General features: G+C 35.4%; 1 protein-coding gene and 1 long non-coding RNA gene across 3 annotated transcripts; one reads left to right on the plus strand and one right to left on the minus strand.

The window, feature by feature from the left end:
- Nucleotides 1-605: 605 nt before the first annotated feature.
- On the plus strand, nt 606-2,696 carry LOC126674616 (BOI-related E3 ubiquitin-protein ligase 1). Of its 2 annotated transcripts, none has more exons than XM_050369094.2 (4): nt 606-1,061; nt 1,186-1,292; nt 1,368-1,759; nt 1,840-2,696. In XM_050369094.2, the coding sequence occupies exons 1-4, from the start codon at nt 1,015-1,017 to the stop codon at nt 2,389-2,391; spliced, it is 1,098 nt and encodes a 365-aa protein (XP_050225051.1). In that variant the 5' UTR covers nt 606-1,014; the 3' UTR covers nt 2,392-2,696. The 2 variants fall into 2 exon arrangements, with proteins under 2 accessions (XP_050225051.1, XP_050225050.1); XM_050369093.2 differs by having other exon boundaries at nt 607-1,061; nt 1,362-1,759.
- Nucleotides 2,697-8,636: 5,940 nt separating this feature from the next.
- LOC126671705 (uncharacterized) lies at nt 8,637-9,456 on the minus strand. Its single transcript, XR_007639087.2, has 2 exons — nt 9,264-9,456; nt 8,637-8,860 (listed from the first exon to the last, which is right to left on the minus strand). It is a non-coding gene; the product is annotated as an uncharacterized LOC126671705 (long non-coding RNA).
- Between the last annotated feature and the right edge of the window lie 9,047 nt (nt 9,457-18,503).

Genomic DNA, 18,503 nt, shown 5'->3' on the forward strand with positions numbered 1-18,503 from the left:
TATCTTTTTTTTAATATAATTTGAATTATAAACACATATTGAAACTTTATTCATTAAGTATGAAATACTTATTTTTTTTGTAATTATATATAATTTCAAAATAAATAAAATTTTGTATATGTAATAAATTTTTCATATATATATATAAGTAATTTTATAACAAATATATATCAATCAAGTATATGTATATAAGTAGGAGGGATCATTGGATGAATAGACCGAGTTCATCAATTTAACCGACTTATCTCGGTTAACTTCGCTTATATTTTTATTTAGATTATTATATCAAAATTCAGTTCAATTAGAGTTAAGAGTTTTATAAATTTAACAAATCAAATATTATATATAAAATATTTACTTTAAATAATCATTTTTATATTTTTATCAGTTTAACAAAATTAACGCACTCAGCTTCGAGTAATTCGACCGGTTCTTAACCGAACCGATCATTTGTTTACCGTACTCATAACAATAATTTTAAGCTTATAACATATTCAGCAAATTAATTGGACATGGATTAAATTAAATTATAAATATAATGTAAAGTGATGAATATAAATATAAAATAGTTACAAAAAGTATGAAAATATATATGATGGGGAGAAAAAGAAGAGCCAAATAATAAATGCAGCAGCAGGAGTAGTATAGTATTACGATAATAAAAACACGAGACCACACTCTTCCTTAACAAAAGCCAACCCCACGCCATACAAACTAATAGCCTCTCTCTCTTCCCCTCCCTCGCATCTTCTTGAAAATGAAAAGATTGTAACACGGTGGTTTGAGTGGCGGCGGCGGTGGTAGTGGTGGTGGCCGGTTAGTAGTGGTTGTAGTAGTAAGAGTAAATTCGTTTTTGAAATTACCTGTCATTGAAGACTCCGCCTTATACTTCATGCTTTCTTTGTGTTAGCGTTTATTGCTTCTTCTTATTCTTCTCTCTCTCTCTCTCTCAATTTTTTTATATTTATAAAACCATAATCTTTTTTCTTTCATTTTATTTTATACTCTTCTTCAATGGCTGTTCAAGCTCAATACCCTTCCAATGTTCTTCTCCTCAACAGGTTCGTTTTCATCTTCATAATCTTTCGATTCAAAATCCGTATTCATGGAGCGTTTCTGTGGAAAAATTTGAACCCATCAGCGTTTATAGCATATCTTGATTCTGATGAATGTTTGTATGTGCAGAAACGGGCAAGAAGGTCATGATTATCCATTGCAGTTGCAGCAACAACCGGCCGGCGGATTGTTTCTTGATCAATCTCATATTTTATTCACCGCCGCTAATGGAGGAGGTAATTGATAATTGATTTGATTTGAGGAGAATATTGAGAAGGCATCTAAAAGATTAAGATTGGTGCCAGCTGCAGGTTCTAATACCAATAATAATAATCATCAACGGAAAAGAGCAAGAGAAGTAATAACAGCAACGCCACCGGGCGGCGGAGGAGGAGGCGGAGGAGGGCATATTAATCAATTCTCTTCTTCTTCTTCTGTTATGCTACCTCATCATCAACTAATAAGCCTTTCTCAACTCCATAATCAGAATCAGAACCACCCATCTCAGCCAAATGTCAACGTCTCCACCGGTCTCCGATTATCTTTCGGCCATGAACAGCCACCGCAGCAGCATAATTATAATAATTATAACCCACATCAACCAATGACTGGCTCCACAGCTTTTATTTCTTTATTATCTGAAGATTTCTCCGCTCAAATTAAACGCCAAAGGGACGAAATTGATCAATTTCTTCATGCCCAGGTATTGATTTTTCTCTTTTACTCAATTGGGTATTCGATTTTTTTTTAATTTCTTATTCAATCGGAAATATTTCCGTTCAGGGAGAGCAATTGCGGCGTACATTAGCAGAAAAGAGGCAACGGCACTACCGTGCGCTACTAAGCGCAGCGGAAGAATCTATTACCAGGAAATTAAGAGAAAAGGAAACTGAGGTCGAGAAAGCCACTCGCCGTAATGCCGAGTTAGAATCACGCGCCGCTCAGCTCACGGTCGAGGCACAAGTTTGGCAAGCGAAAGCGAGGGCACAGGAAGCGACGGCGGCGTCTCTGCAAGCGCAGCTGCAACAAGCTATAATGAGTGGCGGAGGCAGTGGATTGGGGGCGGTAGATAATCGTAGAGGGGATGACGGATTGGGTTGCTCCGCCGGAGGAGTGGAGGGGCAAGCGGAGGATGCGGAGTCTGCTTATGTAGATCCGGAGCGGGTTACGGTGTCGAGTGGGCCCAGTTGTAAGAGCTGCCGTAAACGGACGGCGACGGTGGTGGTGCTGCCGTGTCGGCATTTGTGTATGTGTAGAGAATGCGACCAAGTAGCTCAAGCTTGCCCTGTTTGCCTCCAACTAAAAAATTCTAGTGTTGAGGTTTTTCTCCATTGACATCAAAAAGCCCGCCCAGTCACTATGGACCAAGCCCATTTTGTGGCCCAGCCCATTGGAAGTAAAAATGCTTTTAGGATGAAAAAGACTTAAAAAAAATTAAATAATGCTGAGTATAATAAAATTTTACATTTTCAAATTTTTAAAAATTGGGGTTACATATTAGCACACCCTAGACTGAATTTATAATTATTTTTTGAATTTTTTGTTTTCGTTTTTCCCCTCTTAATGTACATGGCCATATGGATGGTGCAATTTTCTTTTCTTTTGAAATTAAATTTATATATAAATTCTTTTATTTGATATATTTTATAATTTTTTAAATGTCTTGAATGTAAGTTTGCATAGTGTATCGCGGATTGCATTTCAAAAATGGACTTGAGATGTACAATAACTAAATTTGATTCATATTTTGATGTTTCTAAAACTTCTTGAATTTTTTAAATTCTGCAAATGAAGTTTCAAAAATAATAAAAAAATTCAAAAATATTTAATTTTACATTTCAACATTTTATTCCTGCAAAGAGGAAAAAGAAAAAGTTGGATGGCATCACTTGAGAGGAATGTGCTAAAGTATGATTATTTCCAACCTTTTGTTTCCATTTTTATTCCAACAAGGACCAAATCAGCTAACGAATTTATTCAAATTTGAAATGTTAGCTAAACTCTTTTTTTTTGGGGATCTGAACTAAAATTATCAAAATTCAAATAGTCTAATCAAATTATTACAATATGATCATAATGTTTATGAAAAAAACTAGAGTCAAAATAATACAATTTTACAATAATTTTGTATTTTGTTACTCCTCTGCAAAAAAATCTAACAGACATGAATAAATGTTAACAGAATTTAAAAGTTTTGATAACAAAACAAATTTTTAAGTTTAAATAATGTAAATAAAACAGTAATATAAAATTGATGCTGTGAAATGATCATAATAAGGGTACATTAATTTGGGCCTATAGAGAAAGTAACAAAAGTATGGGGGCAAATGTGACATGCCATGCATTGTATAAGGAATTCATCATTCGTTGCATCAAATTAAAGCACGTAACTTACGGTATAACATTGTGTGCATGTATATCATATTGGTAGAAATGTAAGTATTATTTTGATGGATAACGCATTTTTGGATTCTATGGACTTGTTTTGGGAAAAATTACAAAACAAAAAAACAAAAAAAATCAAAAACCAGGAAAAAATTCATAAAAATATGTACTTTTCAAAAAGTTTACATTTGATATCTAAAAAGTTTACAAAAATACGAAATATGTTTTCATTTTTAACGTACTGTATCAGAAATGTATCACTGATGTATTAGAAATGTATCAAACATGTATTTTTTATAGTAAAAAAAGTACGTAAATTATGTAAAAAAATTCAATTTTTAGGTGGAAGTGATTTTTTTTAACTAAGTTCATATTTTTGTAAATTAAGTGATTTTAAGGATATTTTTATATCTATTGTGAATACTGGCTAAACATAAATAAAAATACATGGACTATACGTTAACAAAATTAAATAAACTATTTCTCTCAGTTATATTTATGGTGCGTGAAGTACACGCAATCCATTTTTTTATGAAAAAATTTAATAAAAGTGTATATTCAATGTTGATATTTAAAAGTGTAAAAAATCAATGTCAACAAATAAACAAGTGCAAATGCCTTTGTCTATTAAAATTCAAAAAGTTAATAATTATAAAAATATAAATATATATATATATATATATATATATATATATATATATATATATATATATTACTTTTGCTAATTTAAATTAAATTTATTATTTTTAATTTGATTTGGATTGAATTGAATTTATTATATATATATAGATATATCCATCCAATTAAGTCTAATTTTTCCCACGTATCAACCATTGAATGTCAACAAATTAATTTAGCTGTTTACTCCGTATATGAATTCCTTTTTAAATCCTACAACATGGTACATAAATTTTAAGAGAATTAAAAAAAAAAATTAGAGAGAGGGAAAAAAATATTTTCTTATAGTTTAGAAAGATGTCATGATTTTATATGCGAGATAAATGTCCATGTCATTACCACATACATCTATTTTGACAAAAAGTATAGATATTATTAATGAAATGTACACTGTTGTTATATAAATATAATTAAGGTAAGGTGCTGTTATAAATTAGAATTTAGGTACTATAAGAGGAAAGAAAATTCAGATGCCGTTAGTGAAATGTTTTCCTTCTTTATAGAATAAGGAAAAAATATAAATTCAAACAAAATTGAATTTTCCTTTCCTTTCCTTCATACTTCATAGCTAACTAACGAAAGTGGAAAAGTTACATGTGAAACATTACATTGCAAGTGAAGAAAGTGAAAGATCAAAACTCACTACTTCAATAATTGACAATTTATTTTTAGTATATAAGTGTCAGGTGTTATAAACGGGTTCCAATTATAAAACAACATTTTTAAATCTTCCACGTTCAGACTAGTATCCACTCAAACTGGGTAGGTTCCTTACGGAAGGAAAAACTCTAATTCCAAATTTTAAATGGATGCATACAAGAGTATGATTCGAACCCGCGAACTCACTTAAATCAGAATAGCGTCTTAACAACTCACTTGCGCCTTGTAATCATAATTGATAAATTTTAAAATAGAAGTTCTATGTTTTTTTTATAAATATCTAAGAAAGCATAATTTATTTCAATTATTAGGATTATGGAATTATTTTGAATCCAATCAAGTTCATTTTATTCTTGAACTTGGCATGAAATTTTAATTAAAGTCAATTTGTGACTTTGAGAAACCACTGTGAATTGATATTTTATCTGATTTTACCCTTTCAGTATCAAAATGTGCAACAATTTTTCCTACCTCAACTTTATTTGTTTATAATGCTACAATTATTTTTGTACCAACTCATTCGAAGGGTAAAATAAGTCAAAATATTAAATTTATAGTGTTTTTTTAAAGTCATAAATTTGGCTTAAATTGATCTTTCATGTTAAGTTCAGGAGGCAAAATGAAAATTTGTTGATTTTGAAACTATATATATAATCAGTAATAAAAAAATGTTTAAATTGGATTTTTAAGAAATTTTTAGTGACTTCTTTTAAAAAAATATACAGCAGAACCATTCCGCCTTTATACAACAAACCAATAATGTATCAGGAACTTGAAATATTTGATGACAAAAAACATAAATAATAATTAAAAAAATCTAGCGCAAATGCTCATTTGCTTGTTGTAAAAATGGTAATGCGCAACGATTGTATGGGTAAACACTCCCTTTTAAATCTCTTGCAATTAAAATCATTTTAAAAAATTATTTAAATAAAAATAATAATTGCTAAAAAGGTTTCACCATTTTAAAAATATTATTATTACTTTTATTTTCATTATCACATGTTATTTCCTGATACCACAAGTGAAATAAATATATAACAATTTATGTGTTCAATGGGTTTTCCTTTTGTGAGTATGGTTATGGCATTTGGCTCAAATCTACAATCACTACTTCCTCTATGAAATGGATATTTTAAGCACTCATTTTGTACTTTACTTGCTGCCTCAAAGATGCTTCTTTCTTCACTCAAATAACCTTTCTTTTTAAGCATCTTTTTGCTTAGCAATACATGTAAATCGATTTAATTATTAGCTATTAATCAATTCAGCATTTTAAATAAAAAATAAGAAGTAAATTCCTTTGCAACTAAAAACGATATGGATGGTTAATAAGTCCACATCAATATTTATTGGCCAGTAACAGAGTCAGAATTATTATATCAAAAAAACCAAATTAAAACGTACATCATATGTGAAGATGTAATTTTTTTTTAAATGGAAGGGTTAAATCATAATATACAGTAAATTTCATATTAATTTGGTAATTTTTAAAAGTTAGAGGAGTCATCCCAGCCTTTTAGCTCCATAGTTAGGGATTAGATATGGGCGAAACTACAAGTAGGATGAGCAACCGCTTTCTCCGCCATTAACCGTCTCGGCCATTAACCGTTACTTATTTCTTTTTCAACTATCGATCATCTGATTTTTTTTTTATTTTCTTTATACCATTTTATCTATTTTGCTTCCATCCAAATCGTAATTGTTCTTTCTTTCTCTCTTATTCTCCTTCCTAATTAATATTCCACTATAAACTTATTCTTTTTTATTTTATCTTCTGATTGCGTCATTAAATATAATATCCAAATTTAAAAAATATGTATATTATTTTTAGAAATTTCAATATCAAAAAGTTATTAGGAATTTCGGAGATTAATATTTTTATTAGTGAGGCTCAAATATAAAATTTTTTTTAAAGAAAAATATTTTACCACTTAAATCAATAGATGTTGACTACACACCTTTTTAATAACATATTTATTTATTACAAGACAAACATAATTTAGAGAACATATATATAATAATTTCAGATATAAATATAAAAATTTGTAGGATGAAGTAATTATTTCATATAAAAAGAAATGGAAAGGCTATAGACACAAAAAGAATTATAATTAGGCCATGTTTGACAATGACTATGAGTGAAAAAAATGAATAATTAAGTTGAATAGATTGGATCCAAAGCATATGACATTAATCAAGTTTTACTATTGAAGATTACAAGTTAGATAAGCTAGAATCTTTATATGTTAGTGTAATCACATGGCCATTACAGCACCTTAATCAATGCACCTAAATTAATTAAATTAAATTAAATTAAATTAGGCCATCTAAAAAAATTTAAAAGAAGGAAAGATAGCAGAAACTGCAAGTGATATTGGAGGAGAGTCATAATCATGATCTTGTAGCATATTTATGTAATGGAGAATTTAAAGTGCCCATATCTATAAGAGTTGTCTTATAAAGTACAAATTAGTTTTCTTTTCAGAACTAATACCTTTCTTCAACTTTCATCCATTTGTTAAGACAAGTTTCTTTTTTCTCATGTGTAATTATAGATAAAATTAGAGTAAATTATTATAAAACTCCACTATAAAGCTCCCCATATATGTTATAGTTCATATTTTTATCTTCGTGTTTGAAAATTAAACGCTATGATTTTTCATTTTTATTTCCATCAATGATTTAATCCTTTCGTCCATTTTTAGTGTTAGTCAACCGAATCAAAAGAGTAAATCATAAAAAGTCAAAAAACAAACGATGTTGTAATACTCTGTGATTTTAATCATCAGAATAGGCCACGTATAAAGATTTTATAAGGTCAGGAGTACGTAAATTAGATTTATCTAAGGATAAATTTAATTTATAAAAGACCCTAAAAATGTACTGAGGTTATAGAATATTAAAATTTAAATTTGGAAAATTTAATTTTTAATAATCAAAATAAAACGGGACTAATAAAGATTAAAAAATTGAAATAAAATAATATATAAGTCGCGAACGAATATTTTTGAAGTCAATATTCGCGAAATAATTTAAAGAAGAAATTGTCAAATTTTTATGAAGTTTGGATGTAGATTTTAAGTCAAGCAAAACTGAGCGGGACCTCAGTTATTGTTTTTGATTTTTAGAAAATAAAATATAAGTCGGATACGAATAAAATTATATTTTTATTCGTTTTATATTTTATAGGATTTTGAGTAAAGTTTGGCGAAATTTGGAAGTCGTTTCCGTTTAGGCTACGGACGACTAAATAAGAAGTTGGATTAAAGTGCATGTTTAAGTTAGTATTAAATGGTACTCTAACCAATTAAGTATATATAAAACCCATTACAAAGGAAATGAGTACAGAAACTCATTTCCTTCAATCCATATGATTTGTTGAGCTTCTTAGGCTCTCAGAGGGCGCAATATTAGGGTTTGACGGATTCCGATCTGCTTCTCGATACCGACTCCGATTTCTTCGATAATATGTATGTATTCGAGGTAATAACCATTAATTTGAATTCGGTTATTTAGAAATTAGATTATACTTGAATATATAACGGTTACTGTATCGAATCGATCGAATACGAATCGATTTTGCGTTCCAATTGCGGAATAGGATAGATTGGAGTGTGAATTAGTGCTTGGGATCAAAAATAGGCGTTTTAGCACGTCGAAAAGACCGGAAAAATGAATTTCCCGGGGCTGTGCACGTGGTGCACGAACGTGCACGTATTGTCCACGGATGTGCACCAGCTGTCACGACCCAATTTCGTGGATCGTGACCGGCGCTAGGGTATGGGTATGGTCGTACCAAAACCCGTAGCAAGCCTTGCGGAAAAACAATAAACAATATAAATAGCTTAAATATCTGAAAAGTTCAACAGCATGCCTTATATATAAAATAAATAATCCGGAGTGAACATGCCAAAAATAAATAGTCGCTCAAATCGACAATCCCAAAGTGCAATAATAAGTAATGTATAAACTAGTTCTACTGCGGTCTAAGAGTTCGAAAAATAGAAACTAGTTTAATAACATAAAAACCTCCGAGGAATCAAAAGAATCGGAGTGGACCAGCTTTCAAATCATAAACCTGGAAAATTTGGGAAAACAACGGGGTCAGATATACTGAGATGAGTTCGCAATACTATTTACATTTATTAAGTTTAAAACCCTTAAATCAAAACATTTTTATACTAATATAATATGATTATGGAAAAACAGTATTGAAATGATCCCAGCGTAAGTATGACATAGCATACCGATAACCCAGAGTGGACGGGAACAAATCCTCGTCAAATAAATATACCAGCGTGAGCAAGACTTTAGTCTGCCGTTTCCCAGAGTACTTACCGGTGCACACAGTCTCGATACAAGCCTATCGAGTAGCTCGTTTCAATCCAGTTCCATAATCCGTAAAAACAGTTCACAAACATTTATAATATTAAAATACGATGCGGTACTTAATAAAGCGGTAAATAGCACTACAAACTCACTGCTTGCTTATCCACGTGATCTTGGCAAACAGCTAACCCTGCGTAGACTCCGAAGCACGAGCAGTCGACGGGTCTAAAATAATAAATAGGTTAAAATCCGTTGACCCCTAACTCTAAGATCACTAGACACCACGTAGGACTAGCACAATTAAATAACCAGATAAATCACAGAGAACACAATTCTCAAATAAAATGTAATGCCGTAATTAATTTAAGACTATTGAGTTCGTACTTAAATTCAATCCGAAAATATTATTAAAATAATATTTAATTGATAAATAAAATCAATTCCTCAAATAGTGGGTTAGCCGAGTTTTTCAAAAACTACCAAGCTAAACCCACATGTCGGTGACCCAAGTCCAAACCGACCCAAACCAATATTCCAGAGTTTATAAACCAAAGTTTATAATTAATATTAAATAAGATATTAATTAATATCAAAATAGAACTCAATAACTTGAAACTCAAGTAATTAAATATTACCGGCAATTATCTCAATTAATTAAATAACAAACAAAGCTAAAATATAAATTTACTTCCAAAGGCATTCTAAGCCAAAAATATCAATTTAACAATTAAATAATAATTAATAATTATTATTAATTTAATTTTTAAATATTCAAATATTATTTTTAGGCCTTAAAAATAATATACTTAATTTGACAAACTTTTAAATAAAATAAAATCCCCAATACTTATTTAATATAGTCAATATAAAATTTTACTTATAACCATAATAAAATTAATATCTAATTTAAACTAAAAATATTAATGCCCGGAGAAATTTCAATTTATAAATAATATTATCATTTAAAATGCTAATTAATAAATTGAAACCAATTTTGTAAATTGAAATTAAAAATCATTTAAAAGAGTTAAAAGATAAGTTTAGGAATCAATAGATTTAATGCATAAAACTTTAGTGACTGAAGTAACCATTTAACCAAACAAAATTAAAATAAGCTAATCAACCATTGACACACAATCATCTTCAACCCCCAACATAAGCCTAACCCGCCCATCATTACAATTCAATTACAGAAGCTCAAAACCATAACTCCTTATGAAATCAAAACTTACCAAGACATCTCTCAACAATAATCAAATCATAACTTGAATTACAAGGAACACGTAACCAATAAAAATCACAGAAACAAGGCCTATCAATTATAACAAAAACCGGCAGTAGCTTATCAAGTTTTTCACTGCTTATAACTATATAAAACGATGGAACGGCGGCGATTGGTACGGGTTCGTTTACGTACCGTTTGATGAACGGAAAGTGTAGAAACGTAGATGCGTGAGTCTACTTTCACGGGAAACAAACGGAATTGATTTCGACCTCCGAACGGCTGCCAAACAAATTAAAATCCCAAGAGATCGATTTAATAGCAAAAACAGAATTTCTTAAAAACGGTAAAACGGCGGCGATTGATACGAGAAATATAGCGTACCGTTTTACGAAATGAAAATTGGGATTTGTAGATACGTGAGTCTTCTTCGACTGGAACGTTTCGGAACTGGATTTGGATCTGAAACGAGTGAGATATCAGTTATGAACGGAGGCGTCGTTTATTGATCAAAACTGAAATATTAATCAACTCACCGAAGATTTTTGACAAACTTTGGTTGATGATTTCGGAAAGGATTCTCGGCGAAATTGAATGAGGAAAGCGGCTAGGGCTAGACTGATGTGTGGTGAAGATATTTGGTTTAGAAAGCGTTTTTAAAACGCGGATAGATCGAGAGAAATCAGGGGGCAAAACTGCCCCCTGAAATTTCGCAGCAGGTCTCGTACGAGACCTGCACATCCCGTACGAGACCAGGTCTCGGTTCAACGAGACCTGGTCCAACCGAGACCTGGTCCAATCGATTCTGGTTGGACCGAACCCGACCCGAAACTTTTTTTTTTTTTTTTTTTTAAATAAAAAATATATTTTCGAAACCCGGATTTTAATTAACTTTTTTTCTAACCCGGACTTAAAATTAAACCATTTCCGAATCGACTGATAAAATAAATTTAATTACGTCGACAACTAAATTGTTACCGGAACTCGTAATTTAAACTTCAAAATTTTACGGGATATTACATTCTCCCCAACTTATTAAAAATTCGTCCTCGAATTTAATCACAATTAACACATAACACTTAAAATAACACAACACAAGTAAAACTCACAAAAATTTCACATAGCAAATAATTTTCGTACCTCAAGGAAAAAGAAAAGGATAGCGACTCCGCATATCCGACTCGGTCTCCCAAGTGCACTCCTCAACAGAATGGTTCCGCCAAAGAACCTTGACCATCGGAATCTCCTTACTCCGTAACTTACGAACCTGCGTATCAACAATCTCTACAGGCTGCTCCTCGTAAGATAGCTCATGGTCAATCTCAACACTCTGGGGTACTATCACGTGAGAAGGATCAGAAATACACTTCCTCAACATGGAAATGTGAAACACTGGGTGAACCAACGACATATCTGGTGGCAACGCTAACTTATACGCCACTGCTCCAATACGCTCAATGATCTCATACGGACCAACATATCTCGGTGCTAACTTCCCCTTAACACCAAAACGCACAACGCCCTTCATAGGCGAAACTCGAAGAAACACGAAATCTCCAACCCGAAACTCCATGTCTTTCCTCTTCGGATCAGCATAACTCTTATGCCGACTAAACGCTGTCTCCAATCTCCGCTTGATCAATGGTACCTTCTCTGAGGTAATCTGGATAATCTCTGCTCCCGAGAGCTTGCGCTCGCCAACCTCCTCCCAACAGATAGGAGATCGACACTTGCGCCCGTACAAGGCCTCATAAGGTGCCATCTCGATACTAGCGTGGTAACTGTTGTTGTAGGAAAACTCAATCAAAGGCAAATGAGTATCCCAGCTACCCTGGAAATCCAAAACACACATCCTGAGCATGTCCTCCAAAGTCTGAATAGTCCTCTCAGACTGACCGTCAGTCTGAGGATGAAAAGCAGTACTGAAATCCAATCTCGTACCCAAAGATTCCTGCATCGCCTTCCAAAACCGAGAGGTGAAAACTGAACCTCTGTCCGAAACTATCGACACTGGTACACCATGGAGACTCACAATCCGATCGATGTACAACTGTGCCAACTTCGAAGCCTGATAAGTAACCTTGATCGGTAAGAAGTGAGCTGACTTGGTCAAACGGTCAACTATCACCCAAATCGAATCATACCCCTGTCGGGTACGTGGCAAACCAACCACAAAATCCATAGCTATTCGCTCCCATTTCCACTCTGGAATAGGTAGCGGTTGCAAATATCCAAACGGTCTCTGATGCTCTAACTTTACCTGCTGGCAAGTCAAACACTTAGACACGAACTCTGCAACATCCTTTTTCATTCCGCTCCACCAGTACGTACCCTTGAGATCATGGTACATCTTGGTAGAACCCGGATGAACACTATAAGCTGACTTGTGCGCTTCTTCCAGAATCTGGTCTCTCAAACCATCCGAATCCGGAACACACAGTCGAGAACCGTATTTGAGAACTCCGTCCGCCAGAACAAACTCAGAATTCCCATCCAGGTGGATCTCATCCATAATCCGTTTCAATTGTGGATCCTCAGCTTGTGAAGCTTTGATCCTATCAATCAAAACCGGTTGCACTTGCAACTGTGCCAATAAACAACCTTTCTGCGAAATCTGAAACCTGTAACCCGAAGCTAACAAACTATGCCACTCGCGAATCATGGGTCTCCGCCCAACCTCAGAAATATGGGCCAAACTGCCCGAAGACTTGCGACTCAACGCATCGGCTACCACATTAGCCTTGCCCGGATGGTACTGAATAGAACAATCGTAGTCTTTCAGTAACTCCAACCATCTTCGCTGCCTCAGATTTAACTCACGCTGATCAAAGATATACTTCAGACTCTTATGATCAGTAAAGATCTCGCAAGTCGCACCGTACAGATAGTGCCTCCAAATCTTGAGAGCAAAAACCACAGCTGCTAACTCCAGATCATGAGTAGGATAATTCACCTCATGCTTCTTCAGCTGGCGAGAAGCATAGGCAATCACCTTACCATGTTGCATCAGAACGCAACCCAAACTGATACGGGAAGCATCACAATACACAGTGAACCCCTCAATGCCAGATGGCAAAGCTAACACAGGAGCTGTAGTCAAAATCTCTTTGAGCTTCTCAAAGCTCGCCTCGCACTTGTCAGTCCACTCAAACTTAACACCTTTCTGTGTCAATTTAGTCATCGGTGCAGATATTCTGGAGAAATCCTGCACGAACCGACGATAATAGCCAGCTAACCCCAGAAAACTTCTGATCTCGCTAACTGACCTCGGCCTCTGCCAATCCATAACCGCCTCAATCTTCGTCGGATCAACCTTGATCCCATCCTTTGACACCACGTGTCCTAAGAAAGTAACTTGATCCAGCCAGAATTCGCACTTCGAGAACTTAGCATACAGCTGATGCTCACGCAAAGTCTGCAGTATCGTTCTCAAGTGGAAAGCATGCTCCTCCTCACTCCGGGAGTAAATCAGTATGTCATCAATAAACACAATGACAAACTGATCCAGAAACGGCTTGAATACCCGGTTCATCATATCCATAAACGCTGCTGGTGCGTTAGTCAACCCAAAGGACATGACCAGAAACTCGAAATGCCCATACCGCGTTCTGAAAGCAGTCTTAGGCACATCGACGTCTCGAATCCGAAGTTGATGATACCCGGATCTCAAATCAATCTTCGAAAAGCACTTAGCACCCTCCAACTGGTCGAACAAATCATCAATACGAGGAAGAGGATACCGGTTCTTGATAGTAACCTTGTTCAGCTGTCTGTAGTCAATACACAGCCGAAATGACCCATCCTTCTTCTTGACAAACAACACCGGAGCACCCCACGGAGAAGTACTCGGTCTGATAAAACCACTATCAAGCAATTCCTGTAACTGTTCCTTCAACTCTTTAAGCTCCGCAGGAGCCATCCGATACGGCGGTATCGAAATAGGAGCTGTGCCAGGAGCAACATCAATACAGAACTCGATGTCACGATCGGGTGGTAATCCAGGCAACTCCTCTGGAAATACATCAGTGAATTCATTCACTATCGGAACACTATGCACATCACCACTGTCACCCTCTAAGTCACGAACAACTGCTAAAAAGGCCTGGCAACCCTTGCCCATCATACGCTTGGCCTTGATCGCCGAAATTAGATTCTTAGGCGCTTCTGTCTTTTCCCCTTGGAAGGAAAAAGGCATATCACCCGGAATCCCAAACAATACCGACTTCCCTCGACAGTCGATAGATGCAAAATGGCGTGAAAGCCAATCCATCCCCAAGATGACATCAAAAGTCAATACATCAAGCATAATCAAGTCAGCACTAAGCTCTCTACCATGTATAACCACAGAACAAGAAGGATAGACCACATCCACCACAACACAGTCAGACAAAGGCGTAGATACAGATAAAGGCTCTAACAACCTAGATGGTGTCACACCCAATTTAGCAGCAAAACTCGATGAAACAAAAGAGTGTGTTGCACCCGCATCAAATAAGACCAAAGCATCTACAAATGAAATGGGAATAGTACCTTGCACCACGGCGTTTGATGCACGAGCATCCTGAGGAGTCAGAGCAAATACTCTGGCCTGACCCTGTCCCTGCTGCGGTGCCTGAGAAGAACTGTAACTACCCGAGCCTCTACCACCGTTCCCACGGCCACCAAAACCACGCCCTCCTGAACCACGGCCCCGCTGGCCACCAAACGAAGCGGCAGGTTGAGAATACCCTGCCGAAGGAGTGAAAACGGGCCTCTGCTGCTGAAAGAACGGCTGAGCAACACTAGCCGATGACATCTGCTGCCCAGACGACGGACACTCCCTAGCAAAGTGACCCTGCTGGCCACAAGCATAGCAGCTACCTGGTGCAACTGTGCACTGTCCCGAATGTCTGCGCCTGCAGTTCTGACAAAACGGAACGCTAGATGTACCACTGTAACCGCGACCAGACCCACGGCTATTCCCACTGTAACCCGAACTGTGAGAATACGGCTGATACCCTTTCCGAACACCCCCTTTCTGACTCTTGTACTGGGAAGGCTTGTTCTGATAGCTGCTGCTACCACCCTGTTGCCCACTACTCTGAAAACCACCGCTCGCCTTCTTCGTCTCAGCCATTTTCCCAAAGTGCAGTAAATTTGCCTCCATCCGACGGGCACTGTCCACTACCGCAGAAAATTCCTTGGTCGTCTCAGTCAGAAGACTAATAAAGTCAGCACCCAGACCCTTCACGTATCTATCGTTCACCCTTTGTTGTTCAGTCTGCAGATCTGGGGCAAAGCGACTAAGTCTCACGAACTCAGTAGTGTACTCGTGTACCGATCTGTCATCTCTCTTCAGAACCAGCAGTCTGTCTCTGAAACCCTCCGTCACTGAAAATGGCAAGAAGAAAGCTCTGAATTTCGCCACAAACTGAGCCCAGGAGATGGTAGCCATGTCAGCATGAACAGAGCTACGAAACCAGTCCCCAGCTGAACCCTTCATTGACATCTCTATCAGAACGACGGTCTGACGCTCTGTAGCCTGTAGTCGCCGAGCATTCTGCTCAACCTCCTCGAGAAAATCCAGCGCGTCTCCGGAACCGTCAAACTCCGTTGGCTTCAGCCTCATGTAAGCCAATACCAGATCCCTGTCAGTGGTTCCAACACCACCAACTGCTACACCACCAGCCTGTGGTGCCTGTTGCTGCACGATCTGTCCCAGCATAGCATACTGGTTCTGCATGGCGATCTGTCCCGCCTGCAGTTGCACTTGATTATTCTGGAGTGCAGTGATCCCAGCCAAAAACGTCGTGAAGTCAAATGGATCGATAGGAGCTTGTGGTACACCTGGTGCCTGAACGCCTGCACCACCACGTCCCCTACCTCTACCTCCAGCAGCCTGACCTCTGCCACCCCGACCTCTGCCAGCTCGGCCTCTACCGGCCGGAACTCCACCTGCACGTCCCCTACCAACTTGAACCTCTGGTTCATGTTGGTCGACCTCAATCGACATAGCGTCATCAGCTTCAGCCTCAGCCTGAGCTGCAGCACGCCTACGAGTATTCATTCCTAAGAATGAAACAAACAATTCTCAAATAATGCCCACTTGGCAACACCCAGAGTATAATTAAACAGTTCAAAAATTAACAATTTATCCAGAGTAATAACACAAACATTCCAGAGTAAAGCAAAAATTTCGCAAAGTAAAACATTAGTAACACATAAGACCGACTCAAACATCCCTAAAGGTGAAGGTAGAAAGTTTTAAAAACAAAAGATGACGTTTCAAAAGACAAAACTTGAATCCTAATTCCGCAGTAGATCCTATGACACAACTATAACACTTAACATGCCTTAACGCGATAAACACGTAACATGAGAAAATTTGGCCTTAGTTCGAAACTAAAGCTCTGATACCAACTTTGTCACGACCCAATTTCGTGGATCGTGACCGGCGCTAGGGTATGGGTATGGTCGTACCAAAACCCGTAGCAAGCCTTGCGGAAAAACAATAAACAATATAAATAGCTTAAATATCTGAAAAGTTCAACAGCATGCCTTATATATAAAATAAATAATCCGGAGTGAACATGCCAAAAATAAATAGTCGCTCAAATCGACAATCCCAAAGTGCAATAATAAGTAATGTATAAACTAGTTCTACTGCGGTCTAAGAGTTCGAAAAATAGAAACTAGTTTAATAACATAAAAACCTCCGAGGAATCAAAAGAATCGGAGTGGACCAGCTTTCAAATCATAAACCTGGAAAATTTGGGAAAACAACGGGGTCAGATATACTGAGATGAGTTCGCAATACTATTTACATTTATTAAGTTTAAAACCCTTAAATCAAAACATTTTTATACTAATATAATATGATTATGGAAAAACAGTATTGAAATGATCCCAGCGTAAGTATGACATAGCATACCGATAACCCAGAGTGGACGGGAACAAATCCTCGTCAAATAAATATACCAGCGTGAGCAAGACTTTAGTCTGCCGTTTCCCAGAGTACTTACCGGTGCACACAGTCTCGATACAAGCCTATCGAGTAGCTCGTTTCAATCCAGTTCCATAATCCGTAAAAACAGTTCACAAACATTTATAATATTAAAATACGATGCGGTACTTAATAAAGCGGTAAATAGCACTACAAACTCACTGCTTGCTTATCCACGTGATCTTGGCAAACAGCTAACCCTGCGTAGACTCCGAAGCACGAGCAGTCGACGGGTCTAAAATAATAAATAGGTTAAAATCCGTTGACCCCTAACTCTAAGATCACTAGACACCACGTAGGACTAGCACAATTAAATAACCAGATAAATCACAGAGAACACAATTCTCAAATAAAATGTAATGCCGTAATTAATTTAAGACTATTGAGTTCGTACTTAAATTCAATCCGAAAATATTATTAAAATAATATTTAATTGATAAATAAAATCAATTCCTCAAATAGTGGGTTAGCCGAGTTTTTCAAAAACTACCAAGCTAAACCCACATGTCGGTGACCCAAGTCCAAACCGACCCAAACCAATATTCCAGAGTTTATAAACCAAAGTTTATAATTAATATTAAATAAGATATTAATTAATATCAAAATAGAACTCAATAACTTGAAACTCAAGTAATTAAATATTACCGGCAATTATCTCAATTAATTAAATAACAAACAAAGCTAAAATATAAATTTACTTCCAAAGGCATTCTAAGCCAAAAATATCAATTTAACAATTAAATAATAATTAATAATTATTATTAATTTAATTTTTAAATATTCAAATATTATTTTTAGGCCTTAAAAATAATATACTTAATTTGACAAACTTTTAAATAAAATAAAATCCCCAATACTTATTTAATATAGTCAATATAAAATTTTACTTATAACCATAATAAAATTAATATCTAATTTAAACTAAAAATATTAATGCCCGGAGAAATTTCAATTTATAAATAATATTATCATTTAAAATGCTAATTAATAAATTGAAACCAATTTTGTAAATTGAAATTAAAAATCATTTAAAAGAGTTAAAAGATAAGTTTAGGAATCAATAGATTTAATGCATAAAACTTTAGTGACTGAAGTAACCATTTAACCAAACAAAATTAAAATAAGCTAATCAACCATTGACACACAATCATCTTCAACCCCCAACATAAGCCTAACCCGCCCATCATT

The sequence above is a fragment of the Mercurialis annua genome, linkage group LG3 (genome assembly GCF_937616625.2).
Source record: "Mercurialis annua linkage group LG3, ddMerAnnu1.2, whole genome shotgun sequence".
Taxonomy (NCBI): Eukaryota; Viridiplantae; Streptophyta; class Magnoliopsida; order Malpighiales; family Euphorbiaceae; genus Mercurialis; species Mercurialis annua.